At 41.1% G+C, this 14,249-nt stretch overlaps 1 protein-coding gene across 3 annotated transcripts in view; it reads left to right on the forward strand.

Moving 5' to 3' along the window:
• Positions 1-1,579: 1,579 nt before the first annotated feature.
• ATG10 (autophagy related 10) overlaps positions 1,580-14,249 on the forward strand; it is a 60,110-nt gene continuing 47,440 nt past the window's right edge. For 2 of the 3 annotated variants that reach the window (XM_088054269.1, XM_014258233.2), the window contains exons 1-3: positions 1,580-1,647; positions 3,674-3,799; positions 8,750-8,869. In XM_088054269.1, coding sequence (XP_087910395.1) covers positions 3,686-3,799; positions 8,750-8,869 — 234 coding nt within the window. In that variant the 5' untranslated portion in view covers positions 1,580-1,647; positions 3,674-3,685. Of the gene's footprint in view, positions 1,648-2,682; positions 2,749-3,673; positions 3,800-8,749; positions 8,870-14,249 lie in introns of those variants that run through there. The other variant, XM_014258232.2, reaches the window with a different exon arrangement.

A 14,249-nucleotide genomic window follows, 5' to 3' on the forward strand; every position in this document is an offset into this window, starting at 1 on the left:
AATTCTCCAGAATAACTTAATGAAGTAAAACTTCACTTATATATATATATATCTTACACTGAAAATTCAAAACTTAGGAGGAACGTTTCATTGATCACAAGTGGTGAAAATCATCTTTACACATGAACTCTGGTATTTATTTGAACAACTTGACTGCTAACAGGAATTTTAAGAACAAAGAGAAACGCTTTACCTCAGGAATATTTCAGAAAAAAAAAAAAAAAAAAAGCTTTGGCCCTCCTGAGCTCTCCACACCTATCAAATTACAAGGAAATTAGGAAGTGCATAGTTGGGAAAATGTCAAATCACAGTACACCATTTGCATACAGAAGCTCTCCCTGAATAGTGTGGTCTTCAGACTGGTGGGGAAGCTCTGGTTTACTATAAACACAACAATCCTAGAACTATTTTAAATGGCAGTTTATAGCTAAAAAGGTAAAACAAAGATTTTATGTGTATCTTGTTGTGGTGCATTCTGCATGCACTACCTTGGTCTGCTTAGCTGTGCCAGACAAGACTTTACCACTGAAAAATATACGGTCTAATGGACTCTTTAATTTAAAAATAATTCCCCCAGCATTTGCATAGCAGAACAGCTTATATGCTCCTCCCAAATTCTCAGACCTCCAGACAATTACAGAAACTGGATAATGGATGGAACACTGGAACACACTCTGGCACCTCCTGGAAGTGGCCTAGGAGGGACAGTGCTCAGGTGACCCCCTGGTCATGTTAACTCCACACCACCTCCTGCTCAAAAAGTAACATTACATATTTATACAGCAGGGAGAAGGTGACTAGGCCTGTTAATGCTGAGCGCTTGAAGGAAGAACAACCTGGGCTGGGTGAAGCTTGTGGACGGCAGGAGGCTGATGGCAGTGCTGGATGCACGGAGAGCTCCTCCAGGGCTGGTTGGGGGCCCACACCTCTCACTGGGCAGCCCTCGGGATCCCTCATCCCCCTCAGGATCCATCTCTGCCCCATCACTCCCTCACCGCTCTCAGCCCCTCATCCCTCATTCCCCACCGCCCCTCATCTCTGCCACCCTCACCCTCCCGGTTCACACCCTGCTTGTCCCCCTCAACCCTGCAACCACCCCAGCCTTCATCCCCTACAACCCCTCATTCCTTCACCTTCCTCATATCCCTTATTGCTCTCATCCATTCCCTGTATCTTGCCATTGCCTCATCCCTCTCATCCCCTCATCCTTCATCCCCTCGCTCCTTCATTCACTCAATCCCTCTCATCCCCCTCGCTCCTTCATACCACCATTACTCTCATTCCCTCACTCCTTCATTCCTTCATCCCTCTCATTCCCTGAGTCCTTCATTCCCTCACTACTTAATTCCCTGAGTCCTTCATTCCCTCACTACTTCATTCCCCTCATCCGCCCATTCCCTCACTCCTTCAGTCTCTCATTCCCTCTCACCCCCCTCACTCCCTCAGGCTCACATTCCCGCCCCCTCCCCAGCCCTCGCGCACGCGCACCCGGCCCTCGCTCCCTCCCCGTCGCGCGCCCGGAGCGGCGGGGCCGCGCATGCGCGGCGGGGCGGGGCGGGCGCGCGCCCGGAGCGGCGGGAGGAGGAGGAGGAGGAGGAGGAGAAGGAGGAAAAAGAGGAGGAAAAGGAAAAAGAGGAGGAGCGCACGGTACGTGAGGGGCGGTGAGCGGGGCTGGTCCCTCCCGCTCTCCCCGACCCTGTCCGCCGGGGCCGGGAAGACCAAGGAGAGGAGGAAAAGGAGCAACCTGTGCAGGGCTCGCCGCCGACTGCCGGCCAGGCCCGTGTCCGAGCGGGACCGGCCCGTAAGGGTCGGCTCAGGGCTCTTTCACAGAGTATGGAGAAGGGAACACTGAGTGGGGATCCCGTGGATCCACACAAACATCTCCGAGGGCTGCCAGAGGACGGGGCCGGGCTCTGCTGGGCGCTGCCGATAATAAAATAAAGGGCAGCGAGCGGCAGCCCGGCAGGAGGAAGAACTTGTGTCCATGGAGGGGCAGAGGCCTGGAACAGCTGCCCAGGGAGGGCCTGGAGTGTCCCTGTGTGGAGCCATGGCAGCCCCAGCTGGGCACGGCCTGGGGCACTGCTGCAGGGGACCCTGCTGGGCACGGCCTGGCAGGCGGCAGCTCCACAGGAACCTTCCAAACCTAATAATTCAGGGATTCGGTGATTTTTCACAGCTGCCGATTTCCAGAAGCGCACAGCTCTGCTTCAGCCCTGTGTGGGAACTGTGCACTCCTCACGTTTTTCAGTGAGGGCGGTTTGCAGCCCGTCATCAGGGCTGGGGCACTTGGGGAATTGCAGAAACACTTGCGCTCTCTGTTTCCTGCTTTTCCCCTTTCCTGGCATCCAAGAGGCACAGAGCAGCAGAGCCTTGGGTTAACTGCTGTTGAGAGTAATGTGTTTCAAGTGCTAATAAATAATTTTTGTCGTGAGCAGACAGGATGATGATGTGACTCAGGGTCAGGTACTGAAAAATAATGAGCATTGCATGAGGTGCTGTGAGACTTGTATTTCTTGTTAAAGAGAGGTGTGATCCGGTTGTAATAGTTACAGGTTATTGTTGTGATAGCCACTAACAGGACAAGGAGGATGGCTTTAAACTGAAAGAATAGTTTTAGAGTAGATAATGGGAAGCAGTTCTTCCCTGTGAAGCAGTGGCTTCTCCTGGATCCCTGGAAGTGTCCAAAGCCAGGTTGGATGGGGCTTGGAGCAGCCTGGGACAGTGGAAGGTCCCTGGCCATGGAACAAGGTGAGTTTTATGGCTCCTTCCAGCCAAACCATTCAGTGATTTGTTTGTGGTGCTGCCCTGCTGCCTGATGTCCACAAACACATTGAACCAACCCTATCTATGACACATCCTCATTGAAATGGGCAACAGGAGAGGGGGCACAAGTAAATATGATCAAATTCTCTGAGAAAAATCTTACTTTCAAAACCATGTGAGGAAACCCTTTGAGGGATAGGGGAGGTTTTGAAGCCATATTTTGGGTCATGGAGAGCTGCACTGCGCTCTTAAGGAAATAAATATTAAATGTGCAGCTCTGGGCTGCCCCATACAGGGAAGACACCACCATGCTGGAACCAGCCCAGCAGAGCCCCAAAGATGATTAAGGGTGTTTGGTGCATGAGGCAAGGCTGAAAGATGGATCAGCCTAGAGAAGAGAAAGGTCAGTGGGATCTCCTAAATGTATTTAACCATAAAGACATGGTGGGAGTGAATAAAGAAGATGGAGCTAGACTTTCTTGAGTCGAGACTACAAAAGAGGCAACAAGCACAAACTGATAGGTAAATGCTTCTAGTTAAACAGAAACAAAAGTATTCCCTGCTATGATGATTGAGCACTGAAACAGGTTCCCTATAGAGAGGCTGTGGCATATTCATCCTTGGAGATAATCAAAACCCAAATGGAAACAATCCTGAGCAACCTGCTGCAGTTGACACTGCTGTGGGCAGGGGGAATGAACCAAAGGTCTCCAAAGGTCTCTTCCAGCCTCACCTGTTCTGCAGATACACAATTCCCTGATGGAATTGAAGAAAAGTCTTTGTTTTATTTAAAGCAAGAGTTGTTTTTTTTTCCTATGCTTTTTTATTTTACTGTTCAGTTGCTATAAATTAGTGAAATTTCTTGGTGTTCTTTTTATCTGCCAGCACTAACCTTCAGTTTGCTCTGCAGGTACCCTGTAGCATGGCAGGTGAAGAGGACTTCTTTTTGGAGGAGAAAAGATTCAAGCAGTACTGTGAAGACTTTGTTAAACATTCGCAACAGATAGGAGATGGTTGGGAGTGGAGAGCCAGCAAGGTAAAACAATCACAGCGTTGACTTTTTGAATCTCTTGGTGGACTTCTTGAGCTGTTGACAACCACCACAAGCTGGAACATCCTTTAGCAGCACAGGAAGCAAATTTTTCACACAGCTGGTCCAAGGCTGTAGCAGTGCATAGGTGTCAAGTTGTTGTGAGGGTTTAGGCTGGTGCACGTATTGGATCTGTGGATCTCTGAATCTTGGCCAAAACCCTTTGCTGTGGGCAGGACCAGACAATGAATGTGGTGTCACTGTGAAATTCAATTCCTCCTACTCTGGGCAACTGCCTGTGGTTTTATATCCAAGGTTTGCTTTAACCCTTTAGGTTGAAATACCACATAGCCTTTGTTCTGGATTCTTGGCTTAGTATTTTCATTACAGTACCTGTCAGTTGCATACGGGAACCAGAAATATCTGCCAGTATTAATGATCAATTCTCATTATTTGCTGCTTCTCCATAACTTTCAAACCTCTACGATAATAATTACATATTGTTTCTAGGTCATTAATCAAAATTTTAAATAGCACAGGGCTAAGATTAGTCCCAAAGGACCCTATTAGAATCACTTCTTTTATGATGATTTCCCCATTTTTTAAGTTACACTTGAGATCTGTGAATTAATAAATTTTCATCCTATAGCATGTGTAAGATTAGTGTGGGACTATTTTAATTTTTTTAAATTTACACTTGTGGAATCCACAGATATTTTAGGGAATTCTGAGCAGGTATTATTCCTACTTGTATGTTTATCAACCAAACATGTCTCCTGAAATTACACTGAGAAATTCTGTTTTCTTTAAGAAAAATACTTTTACTATACATATTTTTTTTCATTTACTGAATTTGATGACTTTTGTTATGTTCCTCAGGATAATGTCCAACTAATATGTATGTAGGTACACAAATTAGCCAATATATGTATTATAGTGTATAAATACATATTGATACAGTATATAAAAATGTATTGTTACAGTGTATGAAGATGTATTGATACATGCTGGCTTTTTCTGACATGTAGGTTTTCATGTTCTCTTTTTTGTGTGTTCTTTCTATTGTAGAAAATTTGCTGCTCTAGCTTTTTTTTTTTTCTTTCTTTTTTTTAGGGTTTAATGGCTTAGTGGTTTCCCATGCTTTCATGAATTTTTTGAAAAAAGTCCATGCTTTTTCCAATGTGTGCCATCATTTTTACATATGTAGTTGTACATTAATGTTTGTAACCCTTTCATCACAGACAATCAGAATTTCAGTAAGAGGGAGGACTTTGGACTTTAGATTTTTTCTGTTTAGGAATTTTTAAAAGAGTGTAAATATTAGCCAAGTGTTACAATGCATCCTTTCTTACAGCAAACCATTTGAAACTTTAGATTTCAGTCCAAGGCTATATTTGTGAGGATTTATTCAACAAAGAAAGATGCTCTGAGCCTCCTCTACTGGGAATTTAATACATGGGTCAAAGTCTGAACTTTCTGTGAAATAAGAAGCTTTGCTGGAAATAGCAGAATGAGATAGATTTTTGTTCTCATATAAAAAAATTCTAAGAGGGTTGTTTTCTTTTTTTAATGGGCCAAGTTGGCGACTCTGTGATTTCAGCGTGTGATAAAAACCTGGCCATGGAGACCATCCATTTATAATGCGCAGTCTGGGAAGAAAGCTTTTCCTCAACAAGATGTCTCATTGTCTTTTTACCTTTTTTTTTCTTTTTTTTTCTTTTTTTTTTACCCAGTATATGTGTTGTGGGTAGTTTGGGGCACTCTTAATTTTGCTGATGTAATGCACTTGGATCCCATTCCTCATTCCTGGCTCACGTGAATAGACCCATTGATAGCAGTGAGACCACACAAGTGAAGCAGGCTGGTAGAACTGTGTTCCTGTGTTCCCGTGTTTTTCTGTGGAGATTAAATTTAGATGATGAAATACTCATTGTTCTCATGGAGCTGGCTCTTGGTGCGTAAGCTCACATGGCCCGAGCAGAACCCTGTATTTATAGCTGTAAGTGAAATGTTCCAAATGATGTTATTTTTATAATGTGTTTTCTTGGTTTGGGTTTTTTTTCCACTGGAAGAAAGCTGTAAAAAAGCCAAGAGCACCTCTAGTGCAGGAGCTGGTGGAGCTGAACTCGGGTGCTGCTGTTAGGGATGACTGGTTAAATCTTGCTGTGGAGATGGAGATTTAACTGAAGCAAACGAGGCCCTGTTTGCTCTCTGCTTTATGTTTGTTTCATGTTTGGAGAGGTTAATCCAGGTAATCATACCAAAAGCTGCATTAGTTCCTTTTGGCTTTTGATACAGCTGCAGTAGGAAGGGACTCCCTTTGCAAATTAGTGGGATCAAGGTTCTGGCTACAGCTTTGATTTATAGGGGTATAGAAATGTGCAGAGTACAAAGCACTACAGAGTGCAGCAGGAGGGATGCTCCTCCTTCCTTCCTGCCCTGAGACACAGCTACCAAACACAGAGACTGCTGGCTCCATCCATCCATCCATGCATCCATCCATCCATCCATCCATCCATCCATCATCCATCCATCCATCATCCATCCATCATCCATCCATCCATCATCCATCCATCCATCATCCATCCATCCATCATCCATCCATCCATCCATCATCCATCCATCATCCATCCATCCATCATCCATCCATCCATCATCCATCCATCATCCATCCATCCATCATCCATCCATCATCCATCCATCATCCATCCATCCATCCATCATCCATCCATCATCCATCCATCCATCATCCATCCATCATCCATCATCCATCCATCCATCCATCATCCATCCATCATCCATCCATCATCCATCCATCCATCATCCATCCATCCATCATCCATCCATCCATCCATCATCCATCATCCATCCATCCATCCATCATCCATCCATCATCCATCCATCATCCATCATCCATCCATCCATCCATCCATCCATCATCCATCCATCCATCCATCCATCCATCCATCCATCCATCCATCCATCATCCATCCATCCATCCATCATCCATCCATCCATCCATCATCCATCCATCATCCATCCATCATCCATCCATCCATCATCCATCCATCCATCCATCCATCCATCCATCCATCCATCCATCCATCATCCATCCATCCATCATCCATCCATCCATCATCCATCCATCCATCCATCCATCCATCCATCCATCCATCCATCCATCCATCCATCCATCATCCATCCATTCATCCCCTCCCCTCCCCTCCCCTCCCCTCCCCTCCCCTCCCCTCCCCTCCCCTCCCCTCCCCGCACTCACAGGATGCAAAGGCTGTGAGGTTTGACTCTTTTGGAGGTAAGAACTGGTTCAGGGAGGCAGAGGCTCTGTCCAGCCGTGCTCTGGCTCAGCTCACTGTGCCGTGGGGCATGTCACCTCTGTGGGTGGCTGCAGCACTTCTGCTGCTGCTCTTAGTGTGACAAATACCTGTGCAGGTATCTTTCCTCCTGCTGGCACTGTTGGGAAGCTCCTTGAGGAGACACTCCAGAGGAACAAGGAGACCCTTGAGAGGGTGTTGAGAGGGAAAGAAGTGGATTTTCTATCACAAATTTAGGCTTAGCTGTCTTTTCATCAATTCTCTGCGCACTGGGTTCCTCCCTGCACAGGCTGCACTTGGCTCTGCAGCCAGGACATGCAGGAAAGATTGGTGGGTTCATGCTCTTAACGAGATTTACTGAGAAAATAAGGCATACACTATGAGGAGTGAGCGATGTAATTGCCTATACTGTTCTTCATGCTTAAAAATCAATGGAAAAAATACATGTAGAGGGCATTATCCTTTTTTTTTAATGTGTGAAACTTGATCAGAGCAAAGTAAACAAGTAGATCACAGATTTTGGAGGTACATGTAATCTACAGTGTCTTTGGAAAGAGAGAATTACTGTGTCAATACAAAAGCTGTGCTGGTTTAAAGGTCAAAATAAATGGTATAAACTGTGTCAGCAATGACAAACTAACCAAAGAGTTAAATCACAACTAAATTTGCAGTCTTGTCAAGTAATTTAATGCTATGTTAATGAATTTTGTAGTGAGACTGTTTTGAATAGAATCCTTTTCCATCAGATGTTGTGCATATGCTCTCTGTTTGTCTAAAATAAAATGTAATGAAACAGCTAATAAACCCCCAATTTATTTGTTTCCTTTGAGAAATAAATCCTCAACATGCAACTACTGTTCTTTGTCTTCTGTACATGCTTTCTCCCTTTCAGAGTGTACCTGTTATTAAACGTTTTCTCTTCTCTTGCTTCTAATTAGCAAAAATAAAATGTGCAGGTAGGCACATGCAGGAAAGCTCCTAAACCTTTCTTCCGCCACTCTGGGATTGTGCTAGGGCACTTAACAGCTATGGGCTGTGTGGCCTGGGAAGCAGAATGATAAAATGTGAGCTGGGAGAAGGTACAGCTTCGTCTGTTTCCTCTCAGGTTTGACCTCAGAGGTGATCAAGAGGAGGAAACAAGTTGTGACTCTGCATACATAAATTCTGAGGTTTTGTTTTGTTTTGTTTTGTTATTCAGAACTTCGTAAAGTTAGAGGGGGAAACAGCAAAACCAAACCAGGCTCGCAAGAGTTGGGAAGTTAATCCTGGCATGAATGCATTGAAATAGGTCAAAATCGTTAATAACTTCTCATCTCTTCATCATCTTGGTGCACTGCCTTCCTGTTCTTTGGCACTTATCCTGATCCCCAGGGTGCAGTTATCTTATTCCATTAATAGCTGTATTAAAATTTATTTTTTGCTGTTCAGGTCTTTGACTTCCTTCAACAGCAAGAACTGGTGTAAACTATCTGTGAGAAGGTGCTGAGGAGCACTGCAGTCATCGGTGCCTATAAAAAGACTTGGAGCCTGTGCCTAAATACCATGCTCTGTTTATTTTCTAGAACAGTGAAGGCATTTACCATTTTGGTTACAGAAAATTTCTTTTTTCTTTTTCTGAACACAGGACCTTGGTGATGGTTATCTTAGTAAGACACACTTCCAAGTAAGAAACAGACACATCCCACCAGACCTCAAGGAGAAAAACAATGATAACACTGAAGAAATGTTATTTGCACATGTAGAAGTAAGTACAGATTTTTGAACTTATGTGTTTATAAAATAAGTAATAAAATTAAAAACCACTATGCAATTAGGTCCTTCCAACAAGACTTCAGATCTGAAGTTACCAGTGGCTTTTAATTAATTATGGGGGAACTAATGAATGCATCTCATTGAGGTGTACAGCTGTATTGGTGATAAAAATTGGGAAGAAGTGGATAAGATTCCAGCATCCTTTATGTAGTTGTTCTCATACGATAATACTTCTTTAGCATTTTCATTCACTAACATTAAGGAAACTTTTTTTGTGTGTATGTGGATTTGGAAAAAAGATTAATCATCAATATTTATTTTTCTTAGAGGTAAATGTTAGTTAAAAGAATAAAGGAAACTTTGAGGTTAATACTCATTTGAAGTGATATTTATTGAGTAAGACTATTTTTCTGCTGTGGAGCTGACTTAAAGACTGAGCAATTTTTTGAAACTGGTGGCAATGAGATGTTCCTGAAGGAGAATAAATGTCTTTCTTCCAGAAAATTAAAACTGTTCATTAAGCTCTGGTTGGACTGATCTGAATAATTATTTGCTTGCTTGAGTCTGCATTAGACCTCCAGATTATTGACTAATCAGGATATAAATGACAGGGATTTCCTCCCTTTTTATGTTGTTACCATAAAAAAGAAAATAAATCTTAGATTATAATAGACTGAAAGCAATGTGTTCTGTAAGCTGTTGAATAGGTGGATGTGGTATACTTTGAAGTTACCTTTTTCTGCAATTCCTTTCCTTTTTTCATCAGCACTCTGATTGCTTTTTTTTCCCCACTGAGACTCTGGTACATTTAAGACATTTCTGGTCTGAAATGAGTATTCTTTTGGCCTGGTTTCTGAAGGAAATGGCACTTAAAACAATTGTGCTATTAGTCTGTGATACAGTCATTTCTACTGATTTTTGAGCTCACTCACAGGTTTCAGCTGCATTTTAAAGAAGGATAGATATCCAAGTCATTTAACAAAGAGCTGAGGCATTTTTCAAGTTTTTCTTTAAATTGTATTCTAGTATTTTGTAAAAAAAAAGACAGATATCAATGCTACAGGGTTCGTTATTTAATTGTCATTAACAACACTCTTTGTATACTTCAGTCCTGACTGGTAACAACAGATTACTGTTTATACTGAAAATTGCTTTTGATGTTTGTGACTTTTTTTTTTAAATAATGATTTAAGTCTTTGTTATAAAGTGCATTTTTAAAGAACATCTGTAAAAAGCTATTGAGTCCTTCTTCTGGAAAGAAGGTGTCAGTTACAGAAAACATCATACAACCAAAAAGACTTCCAAGTCTCTAACATACTGAAATGTTAAATACACTGAAATGTTATGATAAATAATACACTGAAATAAGATTCCAGGCCAAGCTTTGTGGTTTATCAAGGTACTGTAGTGAGTAGTCCTCAAGATATTTTAGAAGATTTCTTTGTTTTGAACCACAGTGATGTGCAGGTTGGAAGGAGCCTTTGTACCTGTTATGTAGGAGCAGTAAAGATGAAGAGTGAAGCAAGAGAAAGGTCTCAGAAAATTGTGAAGGTTATAAGACTGTAAGAACAATAATTAATTTCTTCCCCAAAATACTAAATTCCTAATAGAGATGATGTCAGATTTACATTCTTCATTGAGTCGAAGGGTAACCAGGCTGTTAAAATTATTTAATCTATCAAATAGGAAAATTAAATTTGCTATGGATTTGTAGAGTAAAGCTGTGTGTTTAACACTAAGAAAGATGAAAATGGTGACTGTAGAGAGGTTACATTTTCTTAGGCACAGTAGTTCCTGTGTAAGGCACATGTTCTTTTTCACAGATATTGAGTGCTAGAGACCAATTCCACTCTAATATCAATCTGTTATTTAAAATAGGTGTTAGGTTTTGGGTTTTTTTTAGTTTTAATATATGTTGTGCCCGTAAATCACATGGTATTATGGAATTACTGCAATCTGCTTGAATAAGTTATTGAAATACGTTCTGATGAAAAGCAAAAGTTGTGGTCTTGGTGGAAATTGGAAAGTTTCTTCTGGCTATATGCATTAAATTTTTTTTTTTTTGTTAGAAAATTAACAGTTTTAATTTTTATATATTTGGAGCGTAAAGAAGTTCTAAATAAGAAATTAAATTTATTTTGTAAAAAAATGGCCATTGACTGATAGTTGTATGTTTCATGATTTTCAGTTCAGAATTACTGTTATGATCTTGATTTTTCTATATTGTATCTCTGTTATTTGTATCTTATTGGAATATATCCATCTGTGTAATCTGATCTCCTCCAAGGTGTGATAGAGATGATGCATGTGCATGTAATAATATAATTAACCAGGAACAGTAAGAAATGAAAAATACGGAAATTAAGATCCGAGTAATCAACATTTGTTGTTAGGAACAATCAAAAAAAATGAAAAAAAAAACCTGTGCTGTGGAATATGCCAGGGCATAAGAGGCCAGAAGATTTTCCTCCTGTCATCCTGGAAATCCAGTTCAAAGGTTAGAAATAGAAGGTTAGTTTTGGCAGAGAAGGTGAAAATTTGGAGGAAAATCAGAAGACAGATTTTTGAGGTTGGGTGAAGTGATGAGACAGGATTTCATTCCTAGGTAAGGGATTGAACCGAAGACATATCAGGGAGGAGGTGATGTAGAATAAATCATAAATATATCTTGTTGTAGTGGGGTACAGGTAGGATATTAACACTGCAGAGATGCAAAATTATTATTGTTCTACTCATTTTTGGTCTTTGAAGAGACACTGAAACCTAATGATATGATAAAGAAAATACACAAATAGCCTGAAGTAACTTTATTAAAATAGAAGATTAACTATCAGTTATCACAGTGTCAGAATGTGCTAATCTTAGGGGATCTGCTGGAAACCTGACCAATTTACTTGGAGTTTGTTTCACTTCATTGATTAGCATGGATGGTTAATGTTTCCAACTTTCCATTTCATTTGTTTTGTCTAAATATTAAGGGCCTTCTTGGTGAAGGAGTGATGCATAACTCTGTATTCTGATCTTTTCCAGAGAGCAGTCTGTATTATGTGCTGGTTCCTTATATACAAGTTGTGTTTTCATCTGAAAACCAAGAATAAAATTCTATGTGGGTTTCTTTCTGCTTATTTTAGATATCTGCAATATAGAGCTTGTCACTTAAATCTTTGTTTCTGCCTGAGGAGGTAAAAAAGCATTTTTGGGTATAAATCAGTTGACCTATTTTAGGTGTCTCCTCTAAGAGATGATGAGTCTAAAAGTGTGTGTTTCTCCTAAGAGGTGATCAGGGTTAAGCTACATGGCTGTGGTGCCTGCACGTTTTCATGTCAGCCCCATACAACAAAAGGTGGCTCTGGGCTCCTTAAAGCACTGGGAATTTGTGCTGGTGACTTCTCTGGGGCTGAGATTTCACTTGGGTGGTGGAGCTCATACTTAGCTGAGGATTGTGTTTTGTAAAGTAGCAACTTAAAGACAGTTTAAGGAAGTTGTTTGGTTTTTTTTGTACTTGGCAGTGTCTCCATTGTCAAGCTGTTTATCTTAATGAGGTGCCTGGGGATCCTGTCTTAAGCAGACCCTATTTTTCCATCCTCCTAGAAAAGGATTCACACTGTTCTTCTGGTACGCCATCCTCTGTTTTTTGTGGTTTTAGTTTAATCAAGATGTTTATTTCGACATTCTGATTGGTAAACAGAAACTACTAATGACACTGTGACTGATGATAAACTTTAGGCCATGTTGGTGGAGGATGCCCTTCTGACCAGTGAGATCAGATTCAGTCCCTTGGATATAAGCTGAAGAGTCAGAAATCTTTTAGAGTCTCTTCCAAAAGAATAAAAATATCCTGAGATGCAAAGCAAGGGACAGATAGGAACACAGGGGCGCCATTTGAAAATTTTTAAGTTGCCATTTTGTTCTGGTTAAATTTTTATTGAATCAGTTGTTGTCTTTCTGAGCTGTTCTGACTTTATGCCAGCTGAGTGTCATCTGTACTTTTACACAGACAGCATAAATCTTGTGTAACCACCATAAAGCGTTCTGGCTAATTCAGCAACAATCTTCAGTATGTATTCTTTCTTGATCCAAATCAAATCTGTCCTCCCAGGACATCTGTCAGGGTCTTTATCAGTGAACATGGGACTGTGTCTTCTTTTCTAGCAAGGACAGAACAGTTGCATACATTATTGCATGAATTGTTGATAAGGTGAAAAACACTGTGCAAGATTCAAAGTGAGGGTAGTTCTCCTGTCTCAAAGAGCTTATATTCTAAACGAGTAAAATGGGCAAAAATCTGGATTCACTTTATGCATTCTTTTTGTTTGTTATTCAAATAGCCCAAGGGAAGCAATAACTTGGAGTAATAATTCTCAGTGTGTGGTGTGTCTCAGCTCCTCTGGGTATTGCAGAAGTGAGTCAGCACAGAACCATTCCTGGAGCTGGAGCCACTGCCGCTTTATAAAGGAGTGGGCAGGTTGGGAATGCTGAAGGTCTGTTCATACCTGATACTGTCTTTGGAAAACGAGCACTGAGCCTAGCACACACGCTGATGAAGTTATACATTAGCTGTATTGTGGGCTCCACCTTTCCTGGCAGCTGCTCATGAGTGTGATCTGCCTGATGGGGGATGTGGGAATGAGTCTGACATCTTTCTTAAATGTTGTAATACCATAATTTGCTGTTCAGCTTTACTTTTAAGTTTGTAGCAAATAGAAAACTACAATTTTTAGCAATTATTAATAATTTTTTCTCAAAAAAAATCTAGTATTTTTACAATTAGGAACAGCTCCTTTTTCTTTTTTCTGTGCAAAAATAAATAAGATGAACACAGTGTAAACATTTGCATAACCACAGTATTTGTTGGATGGTTAAGTGAAAACCCAGTAAACAGTGCTTAAGGAGAAAAATGTAAATACATTTAATAGAATCCAGCATTCATTGCATGGAATAATGGAAGTACCTTAGTAAAGAGGGAGAAAATCAGGTATTGCATACCTAAAACATCAGTTTGTAGTAAATATGTCGGGCTCAAGAGCAGTGAAGTTGCTCATGTACCATCACCGTTTTCAAATGCCACATCACAGAAATGAAACCCGAATGCAGACCTGTAAAAAACAAATGAAGAAACCACTTATGCTGAAGAGTTCTAAAGCGTATTGCAAAATGCAGTGAAGATCCTCGTGATTTTGCTTAAAAATCTGTTAATCTGAAAGTGGAATTAGCCTTTATTAAACCACAGGAAAATATTCCAGTGTGGATTTTATTAACTGTTGTCTGCATGGAAAGGCTTGGCAAAATAATGTCATTGTTTAGAAATCTCAAAGCTGGAAGGAACTTTGGTGAAATTACACCCCTTCCTTGAGTGGGAGAGCCCTCATAAA

Source organism: Pseudopodoces humilis, chromosome 4 (assembly GCF_049639895.1).
Source record: "Pseudopodoces humilis isolate 2021_Gansu_Grassland_sample_001 chromosome 4, ASM4963989v1, whole genome shotgun sequence".
Lineage (NCBI taxonomy): Eukaryota > Metazoa > Chordata > Aves > Passeriformes > Paridae > Pseudopodoces > Pseudopodoces humilis.